Source organism: Eumetopias jubatus, unplaced genomic scaffold (genome assembly GCF_037043125.1).
Source record: "Eumetopias jubatus isolate StellerSeaLion01/CBP00866 unplaced genomic scaffold, mEumJub1_p1.0 scaffold_12, whole genome shotgun sequence".
Taxonomy (NCBI): Eukaryota; Metazoa; Chordata; class Mammalia; order Carnivora; family Otariidae; genus Eumetopias; species Eumetopias jubatus.
This window is the reverse complement of record NW_028274818.1, coordinates 73213751-73231114: the sequence shown is the minus strand read 5'-3', so window position 1 is coordinate 73231114 and position 17364 is coordinate 73213751. Positions and strand designations below refer to the sequence as shown.

Below are 17364 nucleotides of genomic sequence, written 5' to 3'. Positions count from 1 at the left end.
TATGAAAGTGCTTTTGGACACTTCCCTTACCTCCCCCAACTCCCAAGTATATAATCAGCCATTCCTCACAACCCCAGGGCAGCAGCCCTTTCTGCCCTCAGGTCCTGTCCCCCTGCTTTAATACAACCACCTTTTTGCACCAAGGATGTCTCAAGAATTCTTTCTTGGTCATCAGCTCCAGACGTCACCTACATTCAAAACTACATCAAAGGTCAGGGGCGCCTGAGTGCCTCAGTTGGTTAAGTGACTGCCTTCGGCTCAGGTCATGATCCTGGAGTGCCAGGATCGAGTCCCGCATCGGGCTCCCTGCTCAGCAGGGAATCTGCTTCTCCCTCTGACCCTCCCCCCTCTCATGCTCTATCTCATTCTCTCTCTCAAATAAATAGATAAAATCTTAAAAAAAAAAAAAAACTACATCAAAGGTCGTAAGAGACCAAGGCTAAGAAACTGTTCCAGATTCAGGGAGACCACAGAGACATGACAAAAAATGCAATTCCTGGACTGGACCCTGGATGTGGGGAAAATAGCTGTAAAGGACATTATACAGAAAATTGGCAAATTTTCTGCGGATTAGTTAATAAACTCTAGCAATGTAAAACGTCTTAATTTTATTTATCCTGTGGTTATGTAGGAAGATGTCATTGTTCGTAAAAGATATATAAAGTACTGAGGTGAAGGATCCCGATGTCTGCAACTTGGTTGCAAATGGTTGGTGGGTGGGGTGGAGTATGCGAATGAAGCTGACAAGATAAACTAAACGGAACAAAAGTTAACAACTAGTAAATACAGGTAAAAGGTATATGGGAGTTCTTTACATTACTCTTAGAACCTCCAGAACCTCCGGTAAGTTTGAAATTATATCAACACGAAACATTCCCCCTACCACCACCCCAGCTCCGCTCACCTTCTGAAGACAGTAAATTATAGGACAAGATCTCGCGATATCCAAAGGAGCCTAAGCTATTCTGTCCCGGTTGAAATCGGCCACCCAAAACCTTGAGTCACGTGGGACGATCCCACGTGATCGGAGGCCTGGTTCCAACATGGCGGCCTCCATGGGTCGCTGGCTTCTCTTCCTCCTTGCGCTTCTTGGCTTCCTCTGGGAGGCGACCAGCGGCCTCGACTCGGGGTGAGTAAAGGTCTGGAGGGGTGAGCCTGGTTCGGGGGGTACTCCGCCCGGGACACAGCCCTCCGAGCTCACGGCCGCCCTGTCCCCGCAGGGCCTCCCGCGACGACGACTTGCTGCTGCCATACTCCCGCGCGCGCGCGCGCTCTGCCCGGGACTGCTCAAGGGTGCGCGCCGGCAGCCGCGAGCACGAGAGCTGGCCACCTACCACTGCGACCCCCGGCACCCGCGGCCCGGCGGTGCGCACCTTCGTTTCGCACTTCGCGGACCGCGCGGTGCCTGGCCATCTGACGCGTGTGGCAGAGCCCCTGCGCACCTTCTCGGTCCTGGAGCCCGGTGGGTCCGGCGGCTGCCTTTCGAGGCGCCGCGCCACCGTGGAGGATACGGCGCGGGCGGCCGGCTGCAGGGTCGCCCAGAACGGCGGCTTCTTCCGCATGGACACGGGCGAGTGCCTGGGGAACGTGGTGAGCGACGGGCGCCGGGTGAGCAGCGCCGGTGGGCTGCAGAACGCGCAGTTCGGGATCCGCCGCGACGGGACCCTGGTCACCGGGTGAGGAGGCAGGGAGCCTCGTGACTGTCGAGGGCAGAGAACCTGAGATTTGGGTTGTAGCCGTGGTGCTGGGTTCAAGTCACCTGACAAAGCTGAGCCTCCGTTTCCGTTCCGCAGAATGGGGATAGTAATAACTTTTCTTGCAGTTCATCTCCCAGTATCACTGAGCGCTTGCTTTGTGTCAGGCGATGTGCTGCGCACTGGGGATGTAGCAGTGAACAAGCAGACAGCCTTTGTCTTCACGGACCCCTCCCATTACTAGGAAAAATAAATAAAAGCCAGGGAAATGATTAAGATAAATTTAAATTGCATGCATGTAAAGAAGCAAGGAACAGGGTGAACCAGTGTAAATGTAGTGTAGATTTTAGGTAGGGTGAATAGGAGAGGCCTGTCTCAGAAGGTGACCTCTGGGTTGAGACCTGAAGATTAATCACAAGTTAGCCAAGGCCAGAACTGGAGGAAGAGCACTACAGTCAGAAGGAACAGCAAGTGCTAAGGCTCGGAGATGCACAGGGGTTTGGTGTGTGTGAGTGACGGAAGGAAGGAACAGAGTATCAGGGGATGACAGGACTGACTTTGGTTATTTAAAAACATGCTGTTTTTAGGGGCGCTTGGGTGGCTCAGTTGGTTAAGCGTCTGCCTTCAGGTCCGGTGGTGATCTCAGGGTTGTGGGATCGAGCCCCGAGTCAGGCTTCCTGCTCAGCAGGAGAGTCTGCTCCTCCCTCTCCCTCTGTCCCTGTTCGTGCTCTCTCTCGCTCTCACTCTCTTTCTCAAATAAATAAAGTCTTTAAAAAAAATAAAAATAAAAACATGCTCTAATCCTGGCTGGAGGCTGGGTTGGAGGGACCAGAGCAGGAGAGTCTGCTCCTCCCTCTCTCTCTGACCCTGTTCTTGCTCTCTCTCGCTCTCACTCTCTTTCTCAAATAAATAAAGTCTTTAAAAAAAATAAAAATAAAAACATGCTCTAATCCTGGCTGGAGGCTGGGTTGGAGGGACCAGAGTAGAAGCAAGGAGACCAATGACGAGTTGTCAGTAGGCATCAGGTGGTAGTTTGGCTAGAGTGATGGCCTAGGAGGTTGAAGGCCAGAGATGAACTTGAAATCTGTTGAGAATTGTTGTTTATATTAAATGAATTATTAACTGGGATGCGTAGACTGTTTACAAAGGCTGCACTCAGGACCAGGATGGTTCCTGGGACATTGGGAGGAGTCAAGCAGCCAACCTGAGGAGGGGAGGTAGGAGGGAACCCTACTACCTGCAGTTGCCCCTGCCAGTGAGTGAATCTCATGCCTTTTCTGTGTCCAGGTACCTGTCTGAAGAGGAGGTGCTGGACACTGAAAATCCATTTGTGCAGCTGCTTAGTGGGGTCGTGTGGCTCATCCGCAATGGAAGTGTGTACATCAACGAAAGCCAGGCGGCTGAGTGTGATGAGACACAGGAAACAGGTTTGGGGGTGGGGTGTGGCATAGTCTTGTTGAGAACCAGAACCTCTGGGCTGGTGGGGGAAGCTATTCTTAAGTCTTTGAGCAAGTACTATTCAAGGTATAGGGGATCAACAAATTAGGTCCCTGCTCTTGGGGAATACATAAGAAAGAAAATAGATATGTAATTTACTGAAAGGAAGTGGTAAGTGCTAAGAAAGAAAATAAAGTTGGGTGGAAGAAAGGAGCTGTGAATCAGAATCCCGAATCTCTGGGGGTAAGGCCCAAACCTGTGTGTTTTAACAAACCCCTTGGGTAATTCAGTTTGAGAACCTCTGGGATGTGGAGTACTGGTGTGGGAAGGGATGCTGTGGCCCTGATGTGGAAATGGCTGTTTTAGACTGAGCAGTCAAGGGAGGCCTCACTGAGGAGGTGCCCTACATTGGAAAGAGCAAACCACAGGAAGAGCTGAGGAGAAGCACAGTCCAGCCAGATGAGCAGAAGGTGCAGAAGCCCTAAAGCAGAAAGTGGCTGCAGGGTGGTGAGAGAGGAGCCCCCACAGATGAGGTAGGAGAAGCAGGCCAGGGCGGCCATGTTGGGCTGATGAACTGTGGAAGTCATTAGAGGGCTTTCCCCTGGAGGCTGATGTCACTTAATTTACACCTGAGAAGGGTCATCCGGCCACTATGTGGAGACTGAGTGGGACGGGGCAGAGGGGAGACAGGATGATACATGTCTAAGTGAGACACTGGATGGTGTGGAACGGGAGGTGGAGAGTGGCATTGGACTGGCCAAAAATAACAGGCAGAGCCCGGGAGTCTTCTCAGAGGGCCGGGTGATCAGCCAGGCTTCTTCTCTTTTAGGTTCCTTTAGCAAATTTGTGAACGTGATGTCAGCCAGAACAGCTGTGGGACATGACCGGAAAGGGCAGCTGGTGCTCTTCCACGTAGACGGGCAGACGGAGCAGCGGGGGTAAGTGCCAGGAACTGGGAACACCACGCCTGGGGGGCTGAGTCCTGCTTTGAGGAACTTCAGCCCACTGACAGCTGGCCATCAGACTCCCAACTCTTCCCTGGGGATGTTCACGTCCATCTGTCCCCTGCCTTCCCACACAAAACAGTCCCTAGATCTGTCTCACTTCTTTTTTTTTTAAGAACTTTTTTTTTTTTTTAAAGATTTTATTTGTCTGACAGAGAGACACACAGCGAGAGAGGGAACACAAGCAGGGGGAGTGGGAGAGGGAGAAGCAGGCCTCCTGCTGAGCAGGGAGCCCGATGCGGGGCTCAATCCCAGGATCCTGGGATCATGACCTGAGCTGAAGGCAGATGCTTAACGACTGAGCCACTCAGGCGCCCCGATCTGTCTCACTTCTGAGAACTCATCATCCCCTACACACTTCCTCTCAGTCTCCCCAACTTAGGCCTCCACTCTCCTGAGTCCCGGATAGGGTGATAGGAAGTAATTACAGAGTGAGCAGGGAGAAGACCTCTGTTCCAGTCCCAGCTCTGCCATCTGCTAGCTCTGTGGCCACAGACAAGTTGCTCAACCTCTCTGAGCTACAGTTTCTTCCTCTGTAAAGAGAGTGTGTTAGTTTGCTATTGCTGTGTAACAAACAAGCACAAACAGCACTCATTTGTTAGATCACAGTTCTGTAGGTCAGAAGTCTGGAGGGCTCAAATCATGGACAAAATCAAGCCTTTTGCTAGGCAGGGCTCTCATCTGGAGCTTCAGGGCAGGAATCCTCTTAGCTCATTCGGATTGTTGGCAGGATGCACTTCCTCATGGTTGTAGGACCAAAGTCTGTATTTCCTTGCTGGTTGTTGGCCAGGGGACCCTCAGCTCCTTCAGGCTGCCCGTGTCCCTTCGCATACATGTTACCCTCCCCATCTTCAAGCCAGCAAACATGTGTCCATTCCCTTCATCCCCTTTGTACTCGCAGTCTCTCTCACTTCACATTCTGCCACCAGCCAGGGAAAGTCTGCTTTTAAGAGCTCTTGTGATTTCTTTGGGCCCACCCAGATAATCCAGGACACTGTCTGCACTTGTGGACAGCTGAGCCATGTAAGATAACACAGTCATGGGAGCGATCTCTCATTATATTCACAGCTTCCAGGGATTAAGATGGGACATTTTTGGGGGAAGCCCATTTAGCAATTTGTCTGCCACAGTGGGCATGACACTGTCTACCATGGAAAGTAAGATCAGTTAAACTGGAAATGCAGTGGACACGGTCACCATTAATGCTCTTGTGCTTCAGCATTAACCTGTGGGAGATGGCAGAGTTCTTGCTGAAACAGGATGTGGTCAACGCCATCAACCTGGACGGAGGGGGCTCCGCCACCTTCGTGCTCAACGGGACCTTGGCCAGTTACCCATCAGATCACTGGTAAGCATGCCAGAGCCCCTTCTTGAGGTCTAAGTCCAGGCCTGTCCTCAGCTGTCTCACTCAGCAAATATTGAGCACCTACCATGTGCCAGGCCCTGAGGATTCAGCCATGAGCAGGAAGAGCCGAGATCCCTGCCTCTCAGTGCTTACAGGAAGAGAGTTGAATCATACATACTGTACCAGCACCACCCACACCAACGAAAGGAGATTGATAGGTCAGGAAAGACCTTTCTGAGCTTTAATGGAACCTGAGCTGAGATCTGAAGGTTGAGGAGGTGGTGAGGCAGGGCCAGGAGAACCTTCTGGGCAGTGAGAACAGCATATGTAAAGGCCCTGGGGTTGGAAGAGATTGTCAGGGTGGAAAGAACCTGTAAAAGGCTGAGGAAGGGGCAATGGAGAGAGAGGCAGCCCTCGGGGGCTGTAATAGGGGGGAGGAGGGGTCCGCTGGGGATGATCAGCGCCTTCACATGCCATGTCCCCCCCCTCCCCGCAGCCAGGACAACATGTGGCGCTGTCCACGCCGCGTGTCTACTGTGGTATGTGTGCACGAGCCCCGCTGCCAGCCGCCTGACTGCAGCGGCCACGGGACCTGTGTGGAGGGGCGCTGCCAGTGCACGGGACGCTTCTGGCAGGGCGCGGCCTGCAACAAGCTGGACTGTGGCCCCTCCAACTGCAGCCAGCACGGGCTTTGCACAGAGAGTGAGTGGGGTCTCTGGGGTGGCAGCTGTGACTGGGGCTCCCAGCCCTCACTGCCCGGCCCTGCCTGGGCCCCTCACCTGGCCTCCTCGGTCTTGTCTTGGCAGATGGCTGCCACTGTGAAGCTGGATGGACGGGGTCTAGCTGCGGTGAAGGTAAAAGCCACCAGGCCAGCTGCTTCCCCACCCCTGGCCCCATGGGGAGAGGGGAGCATGGCAGCTGCCTTTATCCCCTCCTGTTTCTTGCTCTCGCCTGACTGGAAATCACTGCATTAGTCTCCTGGAGCGGCCACAACAAATTCCACAAACTTACACTGTCGCAGTTCAGGAGGCCAGAACTGCAAAATCAAGGTGTCTGCAGGGCCCTCACTCCCGCTTGAAGGTCTAGGGGAGGCTCCTTCCTGCTCCTTCCAGCTCCTGGTGGCTCCAGGCATTCCTTGGCTTGTGGCCACGTCACTCCTCTCTCCGCCTCCGTCTTCGCACGGCCTTGCCCCGTGTCAGTCTCTCCGTTCCCTTACGCGGACCCCAGGTCATTGGATTGAGGGCCCACTCAATCCAGGTGCCCCCATCTCTTAAGATCTTCACTTAATGGTATCTGCAAAGACTCTGTGTCCAAATGCGGTCATGTTCACAGATTCTGAGGATTAGGACAATATTCTTTTGGGGGGACACAGTTCAACCCACTGCAGCCATCCACAGTTTCAAATCCTTCAGGGCTTTCTTTTGAATAAGTGAAAGGAATGAACCCCTCAGCCTGACCTGCCAGGTGCTGCAGCCCCTCCCTGACTCACTGACCCAGCTCTGCTCCCCCAAACCCCAGCTTAACTGCCCTGTCCCCAGGGGCCTGCCCACCCCGCCCCCTCCAGCGGTCTGCTGCTGCTGCTGCACTTGTCCCCACCTGTACGTCCACGTCTCCTTTCTGGCTCACTGGCCACCTGCCCACCTAGACAGGAAGCCCCAGGAGAACTCAGCCTCGGGGCCTGCCTTGAAGTGGGTTCTCCACAACTTGCTGTTGGAAGCGTATGTGAACCTATGGGGCCCTTGGGGTGACAGAGATCTGTTTCCTGTCTTGTTGGCCCTCGCCTAGGCGGGGCGGGGCTGGATTTTGAAATGACTCCCCTTTCCCCATGCCAGCTTGCAGCAACGGGTCCTTTGGGGAGGCCTGTGCCATGAAGTGCCGGTGTCAGAATGGAGCTGCCTGTGACCCGGTCCGAGGGACCTGCACCTGTCCTCCTGGCTTCACCGGAGACACCTGTGAGCAGGGTAAGCTAGATGGGCCCCAAGCCAGCTGGGAGGAAGCGCCAGGGGCACCTCCAGGGTCTAGCCTTGAGGGACCCCGGGGGGGCACTTCTGCTTAGCCCAGCTCTGCACACACCTGGGGCCCATTCCGTCCGTGCAGAGAGAGGCCCTGCCACTGAGGCCTCCGCTTCTTCCTCCTCTCCACAGAGTGTCCCCTCGGCTGGCATGGGCCAGGCTGCCAGAGGCCTTGCGAGTGTGAGCACCAGTGTCCCTGTGACCCCCAGACTGGCAACTGCAGCCTGGCCCAGGCACCAGCCCTTAACAGCATCCTCTCCCAAGGTATGGCTCCTCCCAGGCCCCTGGGGGGCAGGAGGGGGCACACCCCTCTCCTCCCAGTGTGTCAGCCTCTCTCTGGTCGTTTACAGTGAAGCAGTGTCTCCAGCCGTCCAAGACCACCCTAAGAACAGGAGAACTGTCCCTTCTCACCGGGTAGGAGATTTGGTGGGACTTGGGGTGGGGATGGGAGGAAATCTCCCCTCCCTCCACCTGTGAGGTATGGCCTCTGCTCAGGGACTCAGCAAGGCTAGAAGGTGGTAGCAGGGCACCCAGGTGACGTTTCTCCAGTGTAAGCACAGGGAGGTGCTCATAGCTGATGCTCATAGACACCGAAGTGGCCCTGGGAGATGGGGAGAAGGACCCTGGTCACTGCCCCAGTGGGAGTCGAGGGGGCAGGGCATCAGACTCCTTTCCCTGTGAGACTTGCAACTTATTTTCTCAGTACCTGGTGCCTGGTACAGAGGTGCCAAGCCCCAGGGAACTCACATCATTTCTCAAGCCCTGCTATGCGCTCCTTGTGGTGGGCTTTATCTCTGTTTTCTAGTGCAGTGGGTCTCAAACTTGACCTCTGGTAGGGGATACTCAAAGAAATTGCTGGGTCCTTTCTCTGGAGTTTCTGCTTCAGTAGGCCTGGGGTGCAGCCTGAGAATCTGCATTTCCAGTGCTATCGCTGGTGATGCTAATGCTGCTGGTATGGAGACCCCGCTTTGAGAACTTCTTTTCTTGTAGTTCTCACCTCATGGCCCAGCCCTGGGTGCCGGCCCAGCCCCACCCCCATTGGAGGTGGGAATCAGGTGTGGGTATGAATGAAAAGTTCCTGGCGATGTTCTAGAGGGCAGTCTCATCATTAATAATGCAGATCCCAGGTCCCTCCTGGAGGTCCTGACTCAGTGAGCCTGGGGTGAGGCTCTGAAGGCCCAGAACCACATGTGAAGAAAACCCCTGGCAACATGCTTTGAAAATGCACCCAGAGCAGGGACGGTAGCTTCCGGGAGTGCCCTGCCCCCTGTCTTAAGTTCAGGCTCCTCAGGTGTGAGACTTTGAGCCCCTCCTCCCCAGTGCAGACCTGGATCCCATTGACAGCTGCCGGGCAGGGAAAGGGAGCCATGGGGGGCTGACGAGCATGCCCCTGCCCCCAGCAGTATGCTTGTGTCCGCTTTTGCGTTAAGGGCTTCAGCCAAAGATTCACATGAAGGGGGAAAAACAAGGATTATTGAAAGACCCCGCCAGCTCCACAGGAGGGAGGAAGGGGTGCAGTTCTCCCTGCTCTATCTGCTTTGAGGTTTCTGGAACATCCCCTGGAGCCCAGGATGCAAACTGATGCCTCTTGGGGCATCATTAGATTCCCAGCTGTATTTTATTTGGCCTGCAGAATTTTAAAAAAAAATTTAAGATTTATTAGCAACATCTGAAAATCAGTAACAGTCACTTAAAAAAAAAATTCGTGGTTTCTCTTGAAATATCAGGAGATGTGGCAGGGCTGGCCTGCATGCCACATAGTGACTCACTACTGCTCCCCAAACATGTGTCTGGAGGCCCCTGACTCTGCCACTATTGTGTGGCGGGGAGGGAGGGAAACCCCTCCCTTCCTGCCCAACAGCACTGCCCAACAAGCCCCTGTTGAGGCTTTCTCTTCTGCACCCAGGACCACCTGGCTAGCCCTCACCCTGGCCCTAGTTTTCCTTCTGCTGATCAGCACAGTGGCGAACGTGTCCTTGCTCCTTGGCTCAAGAGCAGAACGGAGCCGGCACCTGGATGGGGCCTACGTTTACCACCCACTGCAGGAGATGAATGGGGAGCTCCTGGCCACGGAGAAGGAACAGCCAGGTGATGCCCACAACCCCTTTAAGGACTGAAGCCTCCAGCCTCCTCTGAAGGCTCGTTTCGACACGGTCTGATTTCTGCAAGAGAAATTTCAAGGCCGCTGATCATCTGGGTGATCTCAGTCCCGGTGCGAAGCCAAGCTTCTGACAGCGCCTGTGCCTCAGCCCTTCACCTGGCCCCGGGCCCTCACCTGGTCGCCTGCCATGACACATGCAACCCTAGCAATACCGTGCTCCCCAGAGAGAGACTGTGTCCTTCCCTGCCTGCCTGTGTCTGCTGCCTGTAAGACCTGTCCCCTGAGGGCCTCCTCCACTGCCAAAGAGCCTCCGGCCTCCTGAGGCCGCTAGCAATGGAATGCACCGTGACCACACCGTGACCAAATGACAGGGTCCAGCCAGCCCCCCTGGACAGGGATGGATTACAGAGACGAGGGCCATGTCATGGGACCCTTTTGTACAGACCTCATCACAGAATTTGCCAATTAGAACTCTATTTCCTGTCACAGGAAGCTCCTTAGAAGGGCCAGGGGATGAAATCATGTTTACAAGCTTTCTATTTTGGTATCCTGCCGCCAAGAGAGGCTTTTTATCACTTGAATAAATTGATGTAATAAAAGGAGCCCCCGGGTGGCATCTAAAGCCTGAATTGTGGATTTCTGGGTGTACCTAAGTCTTAACGGGTGGGGTTGCTTCACCTGAATCCGGGGTCATAAACAGGCAGCCCAGAGCACCAGCTCCCTGATCTGTCTGTTTGATCCAGGTACACAGGTCACCTGGAGATCTTGTTAAAATGCAGATCCTGGCCCGGGGTGGGGTAGAAGAGTCTGAGTCTGTAACAAGCTCCCAGGTGAAGGCGAGACTGGGGGGGTCTGGACCATGTTTTGAAAGGAAAAGGTTTAGTCCGCACCATGACTTAAAGGAATTAAAAGTAGTTACCAGCATTTAAAAGTCAAGAGATAAACAATATCAGATTTCTGACTTCTTTTTAAAAGAGGGCGAGCCCGCAGCCCCTGCCAACACCCCTCCAGGGCAACGACTTGTCAGAGATGAGAATCCGCAGTCCCCGTCTGGGCCTGCCTTCTCCAAGTCATCGCAACCCCCAGCGGTCTGTGGCTTGCTATCCCCGTGAGTATCTGAGTTTGTAACCCCTGGCCGTGAAGGGTCTTCAGGAAGTGCCTGGTAGCCCCCCCTCCTTCTCCATGAATGTATGTTACACTGTGCTTAGCAGATCTTTGGGATGAGAGATGAGGGAAGTAGCTCCCGGCAAGTCCTCAAAGAGACTCATGCACATTATGAACTGAATATGACCCCCACCCCCCAAGATTCCTATGTTGAAGCCCTAACCCTCTCCCCTTCCCCCCACCCAGGTGATAGTATGAGGAGGTGGGGCCTTTGGTTTAATTAGTTTTCTTCGATGAGGTTGTGAGGGTGGTCCCTTTATGATGGGATTAATGCTCTTACAAGGGGAAGAGACGAGAGAACACCCACTCCACACACGCACAGAGAGGAGGCTGTGTGGACACGCAGCAAGCTGGCAAGTGTCTACAAGCCAAGATGTGGGCCCTCACCAAGAACTGAATTTGCCAGCACCTTGATCTTGGACTTTGAGCCTCCAGAACTATGAGAAATAGATGTCTGTTGTTTATAAGCCGCCCACAGGAGTTTGAGCAGGCTAAGACAGTATAACTAGTAGCTCTCTCGTACTCCATAACTCGTCCAAAACTTGGGGGCTTAAAACAATAACCAGGTACTGCTTCTTCTGAAAAATAATTATTTTCCGTGATTCTAGGGTCAACTAGGTGATTCTGTTGATGTGGGCTGGGGTCAGTGATCTCAGCTGAGATCACTGGTATGTCTGCAACAGCTCATGGGCCCACTGGGATGGGCTGGTCTGAGATGGCCACAGCTGATGACGTAGCTCCCCCTGGCGCCTCCTCCTCCAGGAGGCTGGTTCAGGCTTGGGATCCAGGTAGGGACGGGGATCCTGGAAGAGAAGCATGCAAGGCCTTTTGAAGCTTCGGCTCAGAACTGGCGTGACTTCACTTCCACCGAGTTCTGTCAGCTGATCCCCAGGACACCCAGATTCAAGGTGAAGGGACAGACATTCCACCCCATAGTGAGAGGAGTTGCAAAGAGGACTGGGTCCAGGAGGCTGCCCTGCTGGCCCAGTTTCACTTCAGAAAGGAAGAATTTGGTTCCGAGAAGTGAAATATCACAGGCCAGTTTCCCAGGCTCCAGGTTCCTGCAGGAATGTGTCTGTGGGTCTGCGTGTCTTTCTGTCTCTCCGCCTGAAGTTGAGAGCCGCTGAGCCAGTCTGTGATACTCCCTCCAAGGTGCTGTGTTTTGGTCCTGCAGTGGGAGCCACAGGCCAAGTTGTCGGTATCCTTGGGCATAGTTGATCCTACACCTAGTGAACCATCACCCGAAGTTCACGCTACCCACGGCCAGGCGCCTGTCATTTCTATCTCCCAACTCAGCCCCTTTTCTGGGCCTGTGACCCAGGTTGGAGGGAAGGAAGGGGTGGCATTCACAGCATGTCCAGAAACTTGAGGGTGGCTGCTCATCCAAGGAACTAGGCAAATGCTTCACATTGTAATTCCTCCTTCCAGAAATGGAAACAACCAAGTTCACATGTTCCTCCAGGGACCTTGTTTTCAACTCCACCTGGAAGTCTCATTCTGTGTTTTGCTCTCTTGTAGTGAACAGGTGGTCCCTGGGCTGCTTTGATGTTTTGCTCCCCGTGTTCAAGGGTAGCAAGTAGTGACAAGAGCTGGGAGGACTTCCCAGACACCGTTGAATCATGTTGGCATATTCCTGAGACACAGTTCCTGAGCCCGGCTGCAGGTCAGAGTGGATTCCCCAGGAATGTTGTATTATTGCAGAGGTCCAGATCCTGTCCCAGGCCCATCGAATCAAAATCTCAGGGGCAGGGAGCCTGGGAATCTACAGGGAGCACCTTCAGGGGTTCTGAGGCAATGGGCTGTAGAAACCCTTGTCCTGGGAGCTCTGAGCTCTGCAGAGGGTATCTCTGTCTGTCCTTGGCTGGGCTGGCAGCTGAGCTGGGAGGTTAAGGTGCTGTGCATGGGTCTGGTGGATTTCAGGCCGGAGGGAGCTCAAGAGGGTCCACCGTGGTGTGCTGGAAGGGTCCCTGGTCCAGCGACTAGGATAATTCACCCTCCCGTGTTTGTATAGGGGTATCTATCATGCCTGCCCAACACCCAGGCCCTCTTTTTTTAGTAAATGCCCTGTCTTTGGCTGGATCCCTCCCAGCAGCAGAACCTGAGATAAGGATGTGAGGGCAAGTAGTTTATTTGGGAGGTGACCCCAGGAAGCCCCGGTGGGGGGCAGGGAAGTGAGGTAGGGAAGGAAAGGCAGTCAGTACACAGTGCATTAGTGAGCAGCTCCCCACTGTGGGCATTGCCTGGGGTCTCTGGGGGAATGCAGAGAACATCTTGGGGTTTTGCCTCTGGTGGGGTGTTTGTCAGCCAACATGTTGTCATTGTGGGGTGGAGGCTTCTCCTGGGGGTTAACTCCTCGGCTTGTCTAGCCTGCCCTACACAGGGCTGAGTATACTTCAGCAACCAGAGGTAGCCACCAGAAACGCAGTTTCTTGCATCCAGACGCCTCCTGGTGGTAATGAGAATGCCCAGCGAAGGTGGGCAGGACACTGAGAGCCACGGCCGTGAGCCTCCCTCCCATTGCCTTTAGGGCACTACCTCTCCCCCATTCTCTATCTCTCTGGTTTGGCTGGTACTATCTCTTCAAGTACCAGATTCCATGAATAAATGGGTCAGAGATAGTCCCCTGTCCCAGTTGGCTCACCAGAACCCACCCTGGAATTTGGGGAAAAACACTTTGCTGAGATTGTCCACCTGCCAGGGTGTGGGCTACATGGAGAAGGAGAGTGAAGCCAATGTGGAGAAGAACCAAATCAAGACAAAAGGGTGTTAAGCCCCTAGATCCAACTGTACCTGAAGCCGGTAACATTCTTGGACCAATTACACAGACCAATAAATCCCCATTTTTGCTTGAGGCACTTTGTGTTGGATTTGGGGTCTCTGGCAACCCACAGAGTCTAACACTCATACTGTTCGAGGAGAGGCACATTTTGGACTCAGGCATTTGCGGATGGGGCATGGAGCAGCAGCAGAAAGGTGTTTTGAGATTCTAATGCTTATCTCTGGTGGTGGGTAGGGACACGTGTTGACATATACAAGAGCTCAGGTCATCAAGCTTTGGGGTTGGTAGTCAGGGATTAACATGGACTAATTATGGTGGTGCAAGGATCCCCTCCCCACCTCATGGTAGAGATGAAAGATCCCTGGGCACAGAATGTGGACCAGATGTCTTGGTGGCCTGACTTGGAACCCCCGGAGTCCTGTTACCATGGTAACATGTGGCTGCTGGGATGCTCTTTATAAAACTTGAGCATCAGGAAAGTCCCCAGAAAAAGGTTCAATCCTGGGCTTAATGGGTAGGCTTTGCAAGGCTCTTAGGAGCCCTGATATGGGAACATTCCAGTGTGATGCCCAAAGCTTTCCTTGGATTTGCGAAGGGGTCTGTGTCAGAAAACTTTGGGCTCCAGGAAACTCTTAAGTCAGAGGTTTCAAGTTATGCTTTTTGGGGACCCACGTTCCTTGGGAATGCCTTGGCAGGGGAGGGGAGGCACTGAACGGGGGAGAGTGGGGAAATGGTCTGAAGAGAAGTTTGAAAGCCACGGCTGCCTTTCATGTCCCTGAAAGCTACCTGGCACTTTACTCTCCGGCTCTTTCCAGGCTCTGCCCAAACTCCCAACTTGCATCCAGATGCCTCCTGGTGGTAATGAGAATGCCCAGTGAAGCTCTGAGACCTGCCTCCATGGAGGCCCCAGCGGTCTGCTTTGGACCTGGGCCCTGGCCTCAGGGGAAGAATTGGTCCCAGAGGCAGCCTCTGGGCCACAAGGGAGCCCTAGTGTGACTTGCCCTCTCTGGGCCCCTCAAACCCCAGGAGGCTTCTGGGGAGGCGATTCTACCCAGGACAGACGTCAGCAGTAACTCATGGCTCAGACCTGATCCTAGCTGGCCTGCCCCAGGGACCTCTGTCTTTCTCAACAGCCACTACATGCTGGCTGGTCCTTTGAGAGCTCTAACCCACAGTTGCAGAGAAATCCATGGAAAAGTCCCAGAGAATAAATACATGCACTGTACCAAAGCAGGAAAAGGCTGCTTCCTCTCCCGCACTTGGATGTGTTGGGGGGGGGGGGGCTGGGTAACCAAAGCCGGTATAGATGGGGCCCTAGAGCGGTCACACAAAAAAACCACACCTCCTCTGCTCCCCCAAGTGATAGTCCTTGGCCTTCTGCTCCAAAACAAGAGAGCCTGTTCAGAACCCCACGATGTGCATGGCAGCACCCCTGCTTTGTGTCCCAAGGAAGCTCACGGGAGGGACAGATGGTGTCCTGGACAGGGCCCATACCCCACCCCCAAACTCAGAACTATGGCTGTCCTTGGACATAACGCTAGGACTTAGGTCAAACCTCAGGGAACAGGGCAGAGTGACCCAGAAAGATGGATGGCAGGGCCCTCAACCTTCACCTGGATACCTGGCAAGTAGAATCCAGAAACCCACCCTCAAGATTCCAAGTCAGCAGTGCTGAGTGGGCCCGGGAATCTGCATTAATACCACTGATAAACTACCCATATATCTGTGTATGCACCCGATGCATATGCAATTGTTTGAATGGCGTTCCCCCCGGCCCAGAATTAACATCCACACAGAACCTTAGAATGTGACTTTCTTTGAAAGTAGTCTTTGCAGATGTAATTAGTTAACGATCTCAAGCTGAAATCATACTAGATTTAGAGTGAACCCTAAATCCAGTGACTGGTGACAGGAGACACACAGAGAAGAAGCCATGTGAAGACAGGCAGGGACAGGAGCAATGCAGCCACAAGCCAAGGAGCTCCAGGAGACTCCAGAAGATCGAAAGAGGCAGGAAGGATCCTCCCCTAGTGTTAGGAGGCGACACCTGCAAACACCTTGATCTGACTTCTGGCCTCCAGAACTGTGAGGGAATCGGTTCCGGTTCTTTTAGGCTACCAAGTTTGTGAGAATTTGTTACGGCAGCCCTAGAGAACTACTACCGTGTATCTGTGCTTTATATATAAAAATGTGATTTTTTTTTTTATGTGCCCCCTTTCCCCAAAGAACCAACTCGCAACCCCTTGAAGGTGATACCGCCCCTGTGAAAATGCTTTTGAGTCTTATAAACAACAGCGGAGTTAACTCTAGAACAAGCCCAGGGAAACCTCCAGCGTTTTAGGAGGTAGGCAGTTGAGGTATATCCAAATCTAGAATGTTTAATGCTTTTGGTTGGAGCCAATGATCAGGCAAACAAGGAACATCATGTTTTACTGGCTGAAATAGAGTGTGTGGAACAGAATTATAGTATCCTCATCGAACAATTTGTTTTACAGGCAGAGCAATTCCAGAGTGCAGGATGTGGGATAAAAGTTCTCAGAATCCCCATATTTCAGCCTATAGAGAGAACATTTTCTAGCTAGTTGGGGGAAATACCATTCTGAATGATGCTCTTCCAGATTAGTGCATTTGCTCAGAAAATGCAAGCAGTTTCTAAATGGGAAAGTAAGAGAGAAATTATATTCCTCTGGATGCTCATGGTGCTTCTGTCCTATGAGAAACAGTGACAGGCGGGCATCCTCAGGAAGGAGTCTGGAGTGTTTGGTTGAGAAACCTTAAATCATCAGGATAACCTCTGACGTTTATCATGTGCTTTCTGTGTGCTGGGCACTGGGGTTGTGGACTCTACAGCTGCTCTCACTCGTCCCACGACAACCCAGTGAATGAGGTAGGCACATCCCCATTTTACAGATGAGGAAACTGAGGCACAGGGGAGTTAAGTCACCTGCTGGAGGTTACGCAGCTAGTGAAAGGCGGCTGGGGTTTGAACTCCGCCCCGTCTAAATTTTAAGACCCAGGCTCCTAAACACAGTGCATGGGCAGGATCCTTTTGCTCATGGGTTGTTTCTGTCCTGGTCACAACAGGTTAATGAACAAGACGGAGAAAGAAACCAAGGAGCTTCCAACCCTGGGGTCTAGGGAAATACAAAAGCCAGGAACTTGGCAGCCCTTCCTCGGATTTTTAATTTCACGCTTCCCAAAGGTAGGAAAGACCTATTGATTGATGAAGCTCCAGCTTGGACCCCAGAGACCTCCAGCAAGGGAAGGGGGGACTGCAGCAGATGCCACCATGGCTGTTTGCTGTTTCTGTGACCCAGCTTCTCGTCCTGGGGTGATCTGCTTTCTCCTATCCCACTGCTGCTTCTGGATCTGGCAATCACAGGACCCACAGCCCCTTGGCCAGTGCATCTGTAGGAACGAGCACACTACTCAAACAGGGCCAGTCAGAGCCTTCTGTGGGATTTGATACGGAAAGAGAATTCTCTCAACCTTAGAGATTGTGAGCCCTGTGGTTGTAGGCTTGGGGCTGCTGACAGACACCTTTCCCACCAGGTCTCGGAGGAGAGGATGAGACCAGTGTGAGAAGAGATACAGAGCTAGGAGGCCTGGGTGAGGTTGAGAGGATGGGCACATAAGCCTGAGGACACTGTGCTCCTGGATCCAGCCATACCTGCAGCAAGAAAGCCCTTAGCCATCCCAGTTACAGGACCCAGGGAATTCCCTTTGTTGCTTAAGCCAGTTTGAGCTGGAGTTTTCCCAAGGGAGAAAGAATGAGCTTTCGAGGGGAGAACTGAGAGGGGCCTGAAGCTCATCCCTTTTGTCCAGGCT

At 53.2% G+C, this 17364-nt stretch overlaps 1 protein-coding gene across 1 annotated transcript; it reads left to right on the top strand.

Moving 5' to 3' along the window:
- The first annotated feature begins 1017 nt into the window (after nucleotides 1–1017).
- NAGPA (N-acetylglucosamine-1-phosphodiester alpha-N-acetylglucosaminidase) lies at nucleotides 1018–10215 on the top strand. The gene is made up of 11 exons (XM_028117643.2): nucleotides 1018–1129; nucleotides 1221–1676; nucleotides 2982–3121; nucleotides 3961–4069; nucleotides 5355–5483; nucleotides 5977–6182; nucleotides 6287–6334; nucleotides 7313–7441; nucleotides 7625–7756; nucleotides 7843–7906; nucleotides 9399–10215. Exons 1-11 carry the CDS (start codon nucleotides 1044–1046, stop codon nucleotides 9607–9609), a joined length of 1710 nt encoding a protein of 569 aa, XP_027973444.2. The 5' UTR covers nucleotides 1018–1043; the 3' UTR covers nucleotides 9610–10215.
- Nucleotides 10216–17364: the final 7149 nt, after the last annotated feature.